The sequence below is a fragment of the Gobius niger genome (assembly GCF_951799975.1).
Source record: "Gobius niger genome assembly, chromosome: 22".
NCBI lineage: Eukaryota > Metazoa > Chordata > Actinopteri > Gobiiformes > Gobiidae > Gobius > Gobius niger.
Window position 1 is genome coordinate 16632196 of NC_136873.1, and position 12964 is coordinate 16645159.

A 12964-nucleotide genomic window follows, 5' to 3' on the forward strand; every position below is an offset into this window, starting at 1 on the left:
AAGACAAATTTGGGGGGGTCGCCAGATCATGTAGATAAAATATACATCTTTTTATTAGCATATATTATATTATTTTATTGCATGTGTTTGCTATTTTACCAGAGTGCCATTATATGTTCGTAATTTGATCAATTTTATTTTAGCCATTTGTTTCTTTTCTTTGTTTTTTAAGAATTATGTGGCTAATGTTCCGATTTCTCACGGTGTGACCCGGGCGGGGGGTCACGAACCCCTTATGGTTTTTATTTATTTATGGTTTATTTGGTAGGGACAGTGCAAGTTAATGAACAAGCCACACCGGATTGTAGCCTTAAGCTCATTTCCATCCGTCGTCCCCCATGCGCACTCTCAAACACACTCTCATACATCCTGGCCTGTTGTACATGTTTTTAGTGGTAGGGGAAACCGGAGTACCCGGAGGAAACCTACGCAGACACGAGGAGAACATGCAAACTCCACACAGAAAGGCCCCGTGCAGGTGGGAATCGAACCTGGGACCTTCTAACCGCTGCGCCACCGTGCCGCCCTTTAACTGTTATAATGGGGGTCGCGGCCCCAAAAGGTTGAGAACCACTGGGTTAGGTGCAAACCAAGCATTTTTCAGAAGAATAAAATCATAATACAAAAGAGTGTAAAATCTATATCGTTTCTATCTTGCTTTTTCGACTTCAATATCTTGAATGTTCATATCTCGCTATTTTGACGCTTTTTGAAAGAAGCTTTTAGATTTGGGTAAAGCCAAACTGTGGAAAATGTGCTCGGGTCAGGTGGGGATTAAGAGGTTCAGGGAAAATATAAATGGACATTCATAAATATTGTTTTCTTCAAAGATTTTTTCTTTTCTCATTTCAAGGCAAAATAATTGAATTAAAATTGACGTAACAAAAAATATTTCTTCATTTCTTCAGCCTCAAATCAAAATAAAACTAATTGTAATGCAGTGACTATATTGTATTGTTTTTTTCCCCCTAATGTCAATCAGTAAAGAAACTAAAATGTATAAAGTAAAATAAAAATCCAAAGTCAAAAAACGCCTGATCTTAATTCAAGTCGCTGAAACCTGTCCTCAAGAATCTGCTCTGTGCCGTGTTGTCGGGACGGGCCACGCGGGACGTTATGTGCCCCGCTCCCACTCCCCACTGTCCCGCCGCGGAGACGAGCAGGAAGAGTCCAGCGTCCTGTGCGGCAGCGGGCTGCGCACAGACATGGCGGCCAGGCTGAGGGCTCGGGCCGGGTGCGGCGAGGGCGGCCTGTACCGGCTGTTGGCGGCCCTGGGATCCATGGGCGACAGGGAGGGTGGCGCCTCCTGGCGGTGGCGGCGGAACCTCTGCCCCTCCTCCTCCGAGTCGGACGCCTCCTCGTCCTCGTTCTCCTCCTCCAGGGTCAGCTCGAACTGGAACTTGTCGGTGGACGGGTTGGAGGACGGGGCGTTGGGCGGCTGCGGGTGGGAGGGGCGCGCTGGGTGGGCGGAGTGCTCCTCGGGGCTGGTGGGGGACGGGCTGCGCGGGATCATGCTCTGGTACCACTCGCGGTTGTCCTCCAGCGTGTCCAGGATGTCCTGCGCGTCCGGGTGCACCAGGTCGGCCCACGTCTCCCACAGCGGGTGCACGATGTAGTCGATGAAGCCCACCTGAAGAGGAAACAGGAGCATCAGACCCGGGACCTTCAGACTGTGAGGGCTGGGTCCTGCCACATGTGTGTCCATACTAGTACTTTAACAATACCTGCTTTCTGATATCAATACCTGATCCATACTTTTTCCAATACCTACACTATAGAGCAGGGGTGCCCAAAGTGGGGCCCGCCAGAGAGTGACCTGCTTTTGCGCTGCCTGTGGTTAAAGCAGTACTAAGTAACTCTTCCCCCTAGAGGCCATCAGCGCAACTGCAGGTGTAGTAGCAAGTTACGATTTTTTAACTTTTAGCTACGACTTGTGAAAGTGTAATGCTGTTAATAGGAAAAACTGCCTCCTGCCCCCCGCTGGGTCCGATGACATCATCATATTCTCACTTCCCATTCATTCCCAATGGTCAGGGGCGTCGGACTGGGGGGGTAAAGGGTGTGAGTACCCAGGGCCCAGAGCAGGGTAGGGGCCCTCAAAAATACTGCATAAAGCGTTTTGTATTGTACTTTCTAAGTTTCCTCATAATTGATGCTATAAGAACTGAACATAACCGGGCAAAAATACTATGGTTTCTACACAGAATTTTGCACAAACAATAATGAGTGATAATATCTCAGGGTCGTGACACCCCTTTAAAAATGTGCCAAATGGTTCAGCCCACACACCGGTGTTCAGCACCAGCTTCAGCTCAGCAGTGACTTTGATGAGGTGGATTCTAATGTAATGACACAGAGCTATGAGGAAAGACAGATGTTAGTCTGGCCTCGCTCTAATGTGCTTTTATTTAACACTAGCCTGTTCTAGTGGAGCTTAGAGGAAACTTTCTGTCATAAATGACAGTTAAACATGAGGTGAGGTGAGTCCTGCCTCTGCCTGCGCTGAGGATGGTGCAGAGTCAGAGACAGAGCTCCTTCTCTCCTAGTTTTAACCTTTAAAGTTTCTCTTTCCTCATATTTATTATAATTGAGCCATCAGGCCAGTACAGTGACAAAAGCCACAGGTCGCGCACGCCGTTTTCGCCGAATTAATTATGCTAATTAGCCGCGCGCATTTGGATTCACGCATTATAAATGCAGCTTTGGAGACGAGTCAACCTGGTTCTAGTGAACGATGGAGCTCGTGCCATTGAGTCTATTCCAACGTAACTTTTTACAACAACAATTTACTGACAATACACTTAAAGGTCTAGGCTTCAAATATGGTGAGACTAAATCGGACTGACCTTGAGTTTTGTGTTCAGGCCTGTGGCCACAGAGACATCACATAGTATCATCATTTTTTGTAAAATAGCATTTTAATGCCTATTTTAAAGTTTTCTCAGCACAAATATCCTCTGTCCCTGGTGCAGTCCTCCTGTTTAATGTGATGCTAATAATCCTTTTGCTCTACCTAAAACTAGCCATTTCAATTGGCCCAATGAAAGTAGAATATTCCACCCTAATCTAAATATCTCTGTCACTACAGGATTAAAGGTTGTTCAATTTCTGTAACTGAAGCCAAATCAGATGCAATTTCAAGTCATTGACTTGAAATAAGAACATAGAATATGAAATGTGAATTTCATATGGGGGGGGTGGGGGGTCCCCCAAGATAGTTAGTACCCAGGGCCCAGAATTTGGTGCTACGCCCCTGCCAATGGTAAATATGGATGCAGTACACCTTTTGACCACTAGCGTCAAATTGGGGGCGCTGTTGTGGTGTCTTGTTGTTCATCAATCACTGAGTGTCGTAGCATCAACTTTCACAGTTCAAACTTTTATTGCAAAGGTTGTTGACATCAACAAAGGTACATGTTAATGCTGTCCCAGGACCAACAGCATTAAACTTGGATCTGCTTTCGATGCTTTCCTTTTTGATAGTGGTAGTACCTAACCCTGTTTCCGATGCCATGTGCCGGTATTGTTTAACGGTACCCAGGCCGACTGTGCGTGCTCTGACCTGGCTCTTCTCGATGGAGGCGTTGTGTTTGTCGCACATGGGGCTGATCTCCATGCCCTTGTCCCTCTCGCGGTCTCCCTGAGTGAAGAACTCCACCATGATGCGGTCGGTCCACTGCCGGTACAGCTCCAGGGGTTTGGTGGGGTTACTCAGGTCTGCACAGTGCACCATGTTCTGCAGAACCTACAACAACAACAACAAGTCAGGGAATTCTGTGAGCATTTCAAACAAACTCAGTCGGCTGTTGTTTCAGAAGGCGTCCGGATCGCACTTTATCACTGTGCGTGATTCATAAACAAGCTGGAAGTACAGAGGGAATGCAAGGAGTATGGAAGATTTATTGTGTCATCAGAATATGAATCTGAATAATGGATAGAGCTACATTCAAATTATGGTTTCATTTTATTGATGAATGAGTTACCAAGACCTTTACTGAGGGGATTTTGGATTTCTTGTCTAGTTTTAAAATAAGCTGTTTTTTAGTGGAAAATTTTGTAAAAATGTAATTTTCGCCTTATTTTTTGACATTCAAAACTCAATAAATGGGGCTAGGGATTAAATAATAAAAAATCCCCCTGAAAAAATCTTCCAAATATTGTTCAGTCCAAGGCTGACCCTCTAAGACACAGACACCAAGATGCAGGTGGTGCAGATGGTATTAGCACATACCTGTATGCGGTCAGAATAGTTGTCCAGCAGCAGGACTCCCAGACTGGTCACCTTCTTGGTCTCCACCATGGTCTTCATATCAGCCAGGAAGTTCATGTGCTTGGACATGTCCGTGGCCAGCACCTGAGGGACACACTCTGGGTTAGGGCCGTGCATTCGCAAAATACTTTCAAAACAAGAGAAGCTTATTGGTAGTAGTTTAGTAGTTAAGTAAAAAAGACAACATTTAGAGTAGCTATTTTAGAGTTTTTTAAAGGACGTTCAGGCCAGCAGAACTAGCATAGCCACATCGTGCAACAAGCCAACAGCCCACGCTCCTCCTCACCATGTCTATGACCATCTTGCGAAGTGAGTCCCTCTGCTTCTTGCTGAGGTTCTGGAAGATGTCGCAGTTGTCCTCCTGCAGCAGTTTGAAGCCCACAGCCAGGTGATGGTTCTCCAGCACCGAGGCATCGTTGTACATGAGAGCCAGCTCCGAGCCTGGACGCCAGACACATGGTCAGACACACACACACACACACGGAGAAGACACCGGAGAGAACCTGAGGAACCTACTGGTGTTGATGAGGAACTGGTTGGTGACTCCTGGATGGTCCACGTCATGGATGGCACTGGCAAACAGGACAGCCATGATCTCCAGGTCGGTGAACACCGCCTGCCGTCACAGAAGACACCGGATGATACAAGACAGAGGCGGCACTTCACCTCACTCTTTTCTCTGACATTGTCCAATGGGAGTTTGTCGAATCACCCTAGGAAGAACATGCACTCCACACAGAATGGCCCCGCCCAGGTGGGACTTGACCAATAAGGATCCTTCGGCCCTGGGTCTCTATAGCCTGTCCGTCCATGGGAGTGGATCTCTCCTTCTGTGGTTCTCCCCAAGGTTTCTCTTTTCTCCTGCCGGGTTTTTGAGTTTTTCCTGGCCGTGCTGGAGAGTCTAAGGACGGGGGACGCCCACACCGCTACCTCCTATTGGACATTATATTTGCCTGGATTCACCTGAACTTTTAATTGTCATATTTATTGCTCTGTTTTATTGCCTTAATGTTCGGTGCAGCTGTGAGGCGACTTCTGTTGTGATATTGGGCTATACAAAACCATTAAACTTGAAACTTGAAACATGAACCCGGGACCTTCTTGCTGTGAAGCAGGAGCGCTAACCGCTTTAATGCCCCACGGAAACCCTGTAGATGAAGGTTCTTGAGTCATCATCTGCAGGGGCGGACTGGCCATATGTCCATTCTGGAAGAGCAAAGAAGGGCTCGAGGGCCACCGGTCCCGGCTCAACCGAGCTTTACCCAAATCTAAAAGCTAAAAAGAAAAGCATCAAAATAGCGAGAAAAAGAGGATGAAAACATGAGAAAAACACAACAAGAAATGATAGAAAAAATAACTAAAAATTCAACAAAAATGTGACAAAAATTTAACAAAAATGTGACAAAAATTCAACAAAAATGTGACAAAAATTCAACAAAAATGTGACAAAAATTCAACAAAAATGTAACAAAAACTCCACAAAAATGTGTCAAAAATGTGACAAAAATTCAACAAAAATGTGACAAAAATTCAACAAAAATGTAACAACAAAAAAAAGAAAAAAAAGAAAAAAACAACATACAAAAGGTGACACAACAGAGCAAAAGCGTGAGGAAAAAGGTCAGTTTTGTGGGTCTTAGCTTTCAAATGAGGTGTTACACAGCCAAAAGAGGACAGAATGCATTTGGTTTAGGCGGGTAGTAACAGGTTAAAATATGTATTTGTGGAAGTGTCACAATTACGCTAATTTGGGCCAGGCTGGTCAGAGTCCAGGGCTGTTTTTCAGTCCCAGTCCAGCCCCTGATCATCTGAATGTAGGACGTTTCACCTCTTCATCCAAAAGGCTTCATCAGCGACAATAAGGTTTCCAGCTCACGGGTATTTATTTATTTATTTATTGCTTTATTTGGTCGGGACAGTGCATGTTAATGAACATACATGGGTTTCATGCATGTAAACGAGCCACACACTCTCAAACACACTCTCATTCATCCTGACCTATTGTACATGTTTTTAGTGGTAGGGGAAACCGTAGTACCCGGAGGAAACCTACACGGACACGGGGAGAACATGCAACTCCACACAGAAAGGCCCCGTCCAGGTGAGAATCGAACCCGGGACCTTCTAGCTGTGAAGCACGAGCACTAACCGCTGTACTACAGTGCCGCTGGACTAGATAAAGATCAGTGGGAGGGGCTAGCTTGAATAAGCCCCTCCCCTCATTATTCAAAGGTTACTCTCAACCTGCTCGTAAACAACCAGCGGCTCACTAGCATTAGGGTGACAGTGCCCTCCAGGCTTGGGACGCACACCTCCACTAGAACACAGACGATGACCCAAGAACCCTCACTTTTGAAGGAAATAAATAACTCAAATGAAAAAAATATAGAGCTATTTGAGCCGACTGTGGTCATGGTGCCTCTGATACGCCTCTATACCCGTACTACTGCAGTGGTTGCGGGGCAGTACCTCCAGAGCGGGGGTGGACAGCAGCACATGGGTGGACTGCACCACGTCGGCTGCGTGGATGTTGTTGTGGTAGGCTACGTCCGCGTGGTAATGGTCCTCCAGGGTCATCATGAGGGTGAGGAAGGCGTCTGTGGGGATCTTGAAGGTCTTCAGCAGGTCCCGCTCCTGCAACCACCAATCAGAGAATACGTCGGAAAAGTTCTAGCCTTATTTTGGAATTCTGGGGAAAAGGTTTGTTACACACAGGGCAAAGTATGTCATGTTTTTCTCTCTCCCCAATATTGAGTGTTATTTCATTCATATTTCATTATTGTTGTTAGATATTTGCCCTACTAAGCCAACATGTGCTGAAAATACAGTTTTAATGCGCAACGACTTCAAATCGCGCTTCCTTCCTCCTCAGCCTCTCGGGCCGGGGCGGCGCTGACGCTCCTGATCCCAGAGGGGCGGCTGTGCTGTCCCCGTGTTTCCCCGTAAGATGGTACAGCCCATCTAAGACGCGGGAGTAAAGTAAACAAAGTAAATTCGATAACTTTATGAACGAACCAGCGCGACATGACGGGATTATTAAGGGGAAAGGAAACAAAAAAGGGCCGACGGGGCGAGGAAGTCGGCGCCGCCGCTCGTGTCGAGACCGTCCGGATAAAGTCAGCGGTAACAAGTCAGTCACTGTAGCGGTTCTGTTTTGTCGCGCTATAAAATGATCTTAAAGGTCCTATATCATGCTATTTTAGCCATTCCAAAGTTAAGTATAGGCATTTATATGAATGATTGTACCTCTACCGCTATTGAGCACTCATTTTTGTGATAAATATAAGTGTTTTCTGGAGGTATTTTTCAAACCGGGAAGACACTACGCTTTGATTCAGTTAACTCCGCCCCCTCTCTCCGCACATACAACTTTACCGTAATATAAATAAACAGCAATAAGTAAAGTTACTTCACGATGCAGTTATAAGGAGTTGACATCTGCAACACAGCTTCATAAATGGCTAACACACAAGCTAATATGCTAACACACATGCTAATATGCTAACACACAAGCTAACCCGCGTTTGGATTGACTCACCGCTCTGGTCCATCGCTGTTTACATTATGGGACTCGCGTTGGTTATAAAAGTTAATCCACTTTGATTCTGGCGAAGGTTCACCAAACATCCATCAGAGACAGTCACAGAAAAACAATATTTTGGTGAAAGTCGCTGAATCCCGGAGAAAAAACAACTTCAAGTGGCCTCTTCTTGAAAAAGGTTGAATAAACTCCCGTCCTCGTAGCCAAACGCGCTTCTTTTTCTCCGTGACATTATCGTTAGGTAAGAATAAAGAACATGTGTGTCCAGAGTAGGTTATAACGAGCTCAATCTTCAGCTGCAGCGCAAACATGACTGATCTGTTCAGACGCTCAGGGATGTGTTTGTTTTGGCCACAGCTGACCTGGAAGCACCTCGGGCACATCCTTTTTTTTTTTTTTTTTCTCTTTGCATCTCTCTTACGACAGAAATAATGAAAAAGCTGTTTTACAAATTAAAATCAGGCCAGAAGCATAGAATTAAGACATTACATTACAGACGTCGAGCACTTCCGTTCCGCTGTTACAACACAACTGAACACTCAGTCGTTCACCAGGAGAGGGCGGAGCCTCAGAGAGCAGGATTCAGGAGGATTACTGAGAGCTGCGTGAATGAAGCCACAAACCACTCTGGGGGTGTTTTTCATAAGGAAACATGGCTAAAAGCTCCAAAAAGTGGATTTTGCATGATATAGGACCTTTAAAATGAGCTTTATTATTCAGACTAAGTCAGGGCTGAGCGTAGACCAGGGCCAGAGCAGAGTGCGCTGAGGTAAGGGAGAGGAGGAGAGAGAAGGGTGAGGAGGTGACTGTGCATCTGTGGGAGGATTATTGTTATTTAAGATATTTTTGACATGGACAAAGGAATGATATTGACAAACCAGATCAGTATAAACATCTCAATTTGAGCATAATAATCCAAATCTTAGTTGTTTTGACTAGTTAAGAAGTTGTTGGGCATTTGTCCTAGATTATTTCACTTGTTCTGAGATGTTTCTGACTCGTTTCGATACATTTCGTCTTTATTTCAGGTCATTTTCTTTGCCAATGGGGTAAGAAAATTGGTCTTATCTCATTGGCAATTTTACTTTCTTATTTCAAGCGAGATTTACCCTAGAACTGGTCTGAAATGTCCTCAAACAAGCAAAGAGAACTTGGTCCGATCAGGGAAAGTGTCTAAATGAGTGAAAACAAAACAAGATACATTTCCTCAATTCAAGTCATTTAAGCCAATGCTTGATATTCACTTTTTGTGGTGTATTGTATTTGTATTTGTGCTAATCTTAAGTGCAGAGCCTTGTGATAGTCCTACATTGTCCTCTAAAGTCTATCTAGTTTATTAATAGGTCCACATAATTGGACATTTTATGTTGCCTTTTTATGTTGCCTATGTCTGTTAGTGTCACTAGTTACAGAAAAATCTTCGTTTTTTTTGCTGGGGTGCCCTTATGTCTTGGTTGAGCACCTGCCCCTCAAAATGTCTGTGCACGCCCCTGCCTAATGTTTCAGCCGTTTCAGGTCAATACAGCATTTTAAGTGTAAGCTCATGAACCAGATGTGTTTTGAGTTTATCATAGTAATGGCGGCTAAAATATGACATGACGAAAGCTCTACCTGGAAGATGGAGAACATGACGACCGTGAGAGGGCGGTTTCCCGAAAACTCGGCTATTTTAAAGATGTCCAGGCCCCAGCGGTTTATGTCGTCGATCTCCTGCAACACAACACGAGGTCATATTGTCATTACCTTTGTGGAGGGACCGACCGCAAAAGTCTGTTCTGTTCCAGTCATGCACACATCGCATTACTATAGAAGGTGCAGTTACACGCATGACCTGAGGTGGCAGTAGTGAGAAATCAAATTCCGCCTCGTTGTTGTGGTTCAAAGCTCAACGAATCAGGCAAGAATTAGATGTAGAAAGTGGAGATGTTGTGACAAGAGTTGAATGAAGAACAAATTTGGAGAAAACGGCACTTAAAGGGAGTATACAGAGTTGAAAGTATTTTCCTCCCCCTACATGTTCCAACAATGTCCTAATGTGTAGAATGAGCTCAGACCTGTTCACCACAACTGCCTCTAGAATCCTGCACTGTCACTTAAAAAGGTGTCACTTCTTAACCTCTTAACTCCCGCCTGAACCGAGAGGATCTTATTCCTCACGTCATCACATTTTTTTCTCCATCATTTTTTTGTTGGGTATTCAACTCATTTTTGTATCTTTTTGTCATTTTTTTGTCAAATTTTTATCACATTCTTGTAATGTTTTTGTAGCATTTTGTCACATTTTTGTAACATTTTGTCACATTTTTGTCATTTTTTTGTCAATTTTTTATCACATTTTTGTAATGTTTTTGTCACATTTTTGTCATTTTTTTGTCACATTTTTGTCTTTTTTTTGTCAACTTTTTATCACATTTTTGTCACATTTTTGTCATTTTTTCGTACATTTTTGTCAATTTCTTGTGACATTTTTGCCACTTTTTCATACATTTTTTGTCACTTTTTTGTCCCATTTCCATCATTGTTTTCGTCTCAGCTTTTTTCCAGAAGCTTTTGGATTGGGGTAAAGCCAAACTGGAGAAAATATGCTCGGTTCAGGTGGGAGTTAAGGGGTAAATTTTTTTTTTTTAAAAAGGCTAAAATGAAATTCATCAAACTACAAACAAATAATGGCACTCTGGTAAAATAGCACACACATGCTACAATAAAACATCAGATTATATGCTGATGAAAATATGGCTATTTTATCTAAATGATCTGGCGACCCCCCAAATTTGTCTCGCGACCCCCAGGTTGAGAACCACTGGTGTAACTCATGTATGACCTGAGGTGGCAGTAGTGAGTATAAAAATAACTTGCATCTAGCCCCTTTAAGTTTTATAGGGGTGTAACTGTTCAGCTCTCTCATGGTTCGGTTCACGGTACCTTGGACAGCAGGCTCTCCTGGGGGGTGCTGACTCCGAAGCGCGGGATGCAGGTGGGCGGGGCCAGGCTGGGGCTCGCTGTGGCCTTCTTCACTCCGCTGATCTGGGACATGGGACGCTTCTTCTTCTCCTTCTCCTTGGGGGGAGGGGACAGGATCTCCACATCATGCTGCTTGTCTGTCAACAGCCAAAGACAATGCGGTGAATACCGGAGTGGGCGGGTCGGGCATGAATGTGGCGTTTGGACACCTCTGCGTTGATATTCTAAATAAATACTAAATATTATATACTAAAAGCTCCAATATGAAAGATAAAAAAGCGAGGAAGAAAGCACAAAAAAGTCACAATCAGTTTTGTGGGTCTTAGAGGAAATGTGCTCGGTTAAGTCGGGGGTTAAGAGGTTAAAACCCCCAAAATGACTAAATAGAGTCTACCTGTGTGTAATCTAATGTCAGTTCAAATACAGCTGCTCTGTGATGGTCTCAGAGGTCTGTTAGAGACTATTGTGGAGCAGAAGCATCATGAAGTCCAAGAACACCAGACAGGTCCAGGATGAAGTTATAGAGAAGTATAAAGCTGGGTTAGGTTATAAAAAGATTCACAAAGCTTTGAACATCTCTCTGTGTACAGTTAAATCCACCATCCAGGAATGGAAAGAGTCTGACATCACTGCAAACCTACCAAGACCCGGCCGACCTCCTAAACTTACTGACCGAACAAGGACAGCACTGACCACAGCTGTTACCAAGAAGCCTATGATGACCCTGGAGGAACTGCAGAGAGCTACAGCTCAGGTGGGGGAAACTGTCCACAGAACTGCATACTTTTGCACATCCCACTTTTCAGTTTTTTATTCATACAAAAAATCTAAATCATGTATACATTTCATTTCACTTCTTAATTGTGTATCACTTATTGTGTGTCTTTCACATAAAATTTCAGTTAAAAATATTTATGTTTATGGTCCATAGTATATGTCAAAAAGTTAAAGGGGTGCCAAAACCTTTGCATACCACTGTATATTAGGAGAAGTTACTGGAGCTTCTGACCCACATGTGTCAAACACAGGCCCGGGGGCCAGATCCGGCCCGTGAGATGATTTAATCGGGCCCTCTTGTAGAGCATAAAAACAGAGCATCTAAAAAAAACAACAAAAAAGTCTCGAGCCCATTCCTGTGCGGAGTTATGAAATTTGAAAGACATAACCAGAATGCTCAATCCAGCCACTAGAGGGAGACATGAATACAACAAAGGAAACCAGTCCACACATGTCCAGCCGAGGGCATAATATTAGATCAGAATATAAACAGCACATGAGAGCCACGTGCTAAATGACCCCAAGGGCGGCTTTTGCCTACAATAGCTGTTATTGTCTACCACAATAGAGTGTGGAAGGAATGAATAATGCCTACAATGAAACATCTATGAAGCTACAGTCCTGTCGGGCTTTGGACCAAATCAGCATTATTATTCATTTATTGGAAAATGGTTTCAGTTTGCATTATGTGTGGCCCGAGACCTGCCGTGGGAACTGAATTTTGGCCCATGATGAGTTTGACACTACTGTTCTAGCCTCTCAATGCACATTACATTAAATGGAACCATTTGGCTGTAGTTTCACTCACCACTCTAGGTTCTGGAGCAGCAGTGTCTTATATCTTGGGACTGCACCAGGTTTGACAATACTTTTCTGCTGTCCCATAATTCCGTGTTTCCATAGCACTCTCCAACCCTGCACTATTTGGCTGGAGTACACACTCTCGGACTAGAATACACATGACTGAAGGAACAACCGAACGGAGATGAACAGTTCTGCAAGCCTCTTAGTGGGGTTTATGGAAATATTCAGAGATGCAAACAGCAGCTAAACGGTGACTATGAAGGTATGCTACATGCTAATGTTATGCTAACAGTGGCTAAATGCTATCATCAGCAAAAATGACCATTTTCAACAGCGTATGATGTTGTGGTCCTCTCTCCTCCCTCAGTCTGTCACGTTAGTATCAGTTCAGCGCTTTGGCCCAGGCCTGACCAAGGTCCCTAACCTTGTACCTGGTCTGACTGGTGTAAACCCTCAAATACACAGGTAGTCTTGGCACTGGGCTGAGCAGGAAGTGCCATGTGGAAAAGAGCCATGAGTCCTCATTTACGAAGCATTTGTCTGTAAAACGCCGAGCACAAATAAGAACATTTTGGTCCAAAGGCCGGTCCCCACAGACGAACTCTGACTGA

General features: G+C 44.2%; 1 protein-coding gene across 3 annotated transcripts in view; it reads right to left on the reverse strand.

Annotated features, from left to right (window-relative positions):
• Window positions 1-975: 975 nt before the first annotated feature.
• pde4cb (phosphodiesterase 4C, cAMP-specific b) overlaps window positions 976-12964 on the reverse strand; it is a 141224-nt gene continuing 129235 nt past the window's right edge. For all 3 annotated transcript variants that reach the window (XM_079580931.1, XM_079580930.1, XM_079580932.1), the window contains 8 exons: window positions 10734-10909; window positions 9423-9521; window positions 6740-6904; window positions 4787-4886; window positions 4557-4711; window positions 4232-4354; window positions 3563-3745; window positions 976-1630 (listed from right to left, as the gene is read on the reverse strand). In XM_079580931.1, the coding sequence (XP_079437057.1) occupies window positions 1115-1630; window positions 3563-3745; window positions 4232-4354; window positions 4557-4711; window positions 4787-4886; window positions 6740-6904; window positions 9423-9521; window positions 10734-10909 (1517 nt within the window). In that variant the 3' untranslated portion in view covers window positions 976-1114. The remainder of the gene's footprint in view (window positions 1631-3562; window positions 3746-4231; window positions 4355-4556; window positions 4712-4786; window positions 4887-6739; window positions 6905-9422; window positions 9522-10733; window positions 10910-12964) is intronic.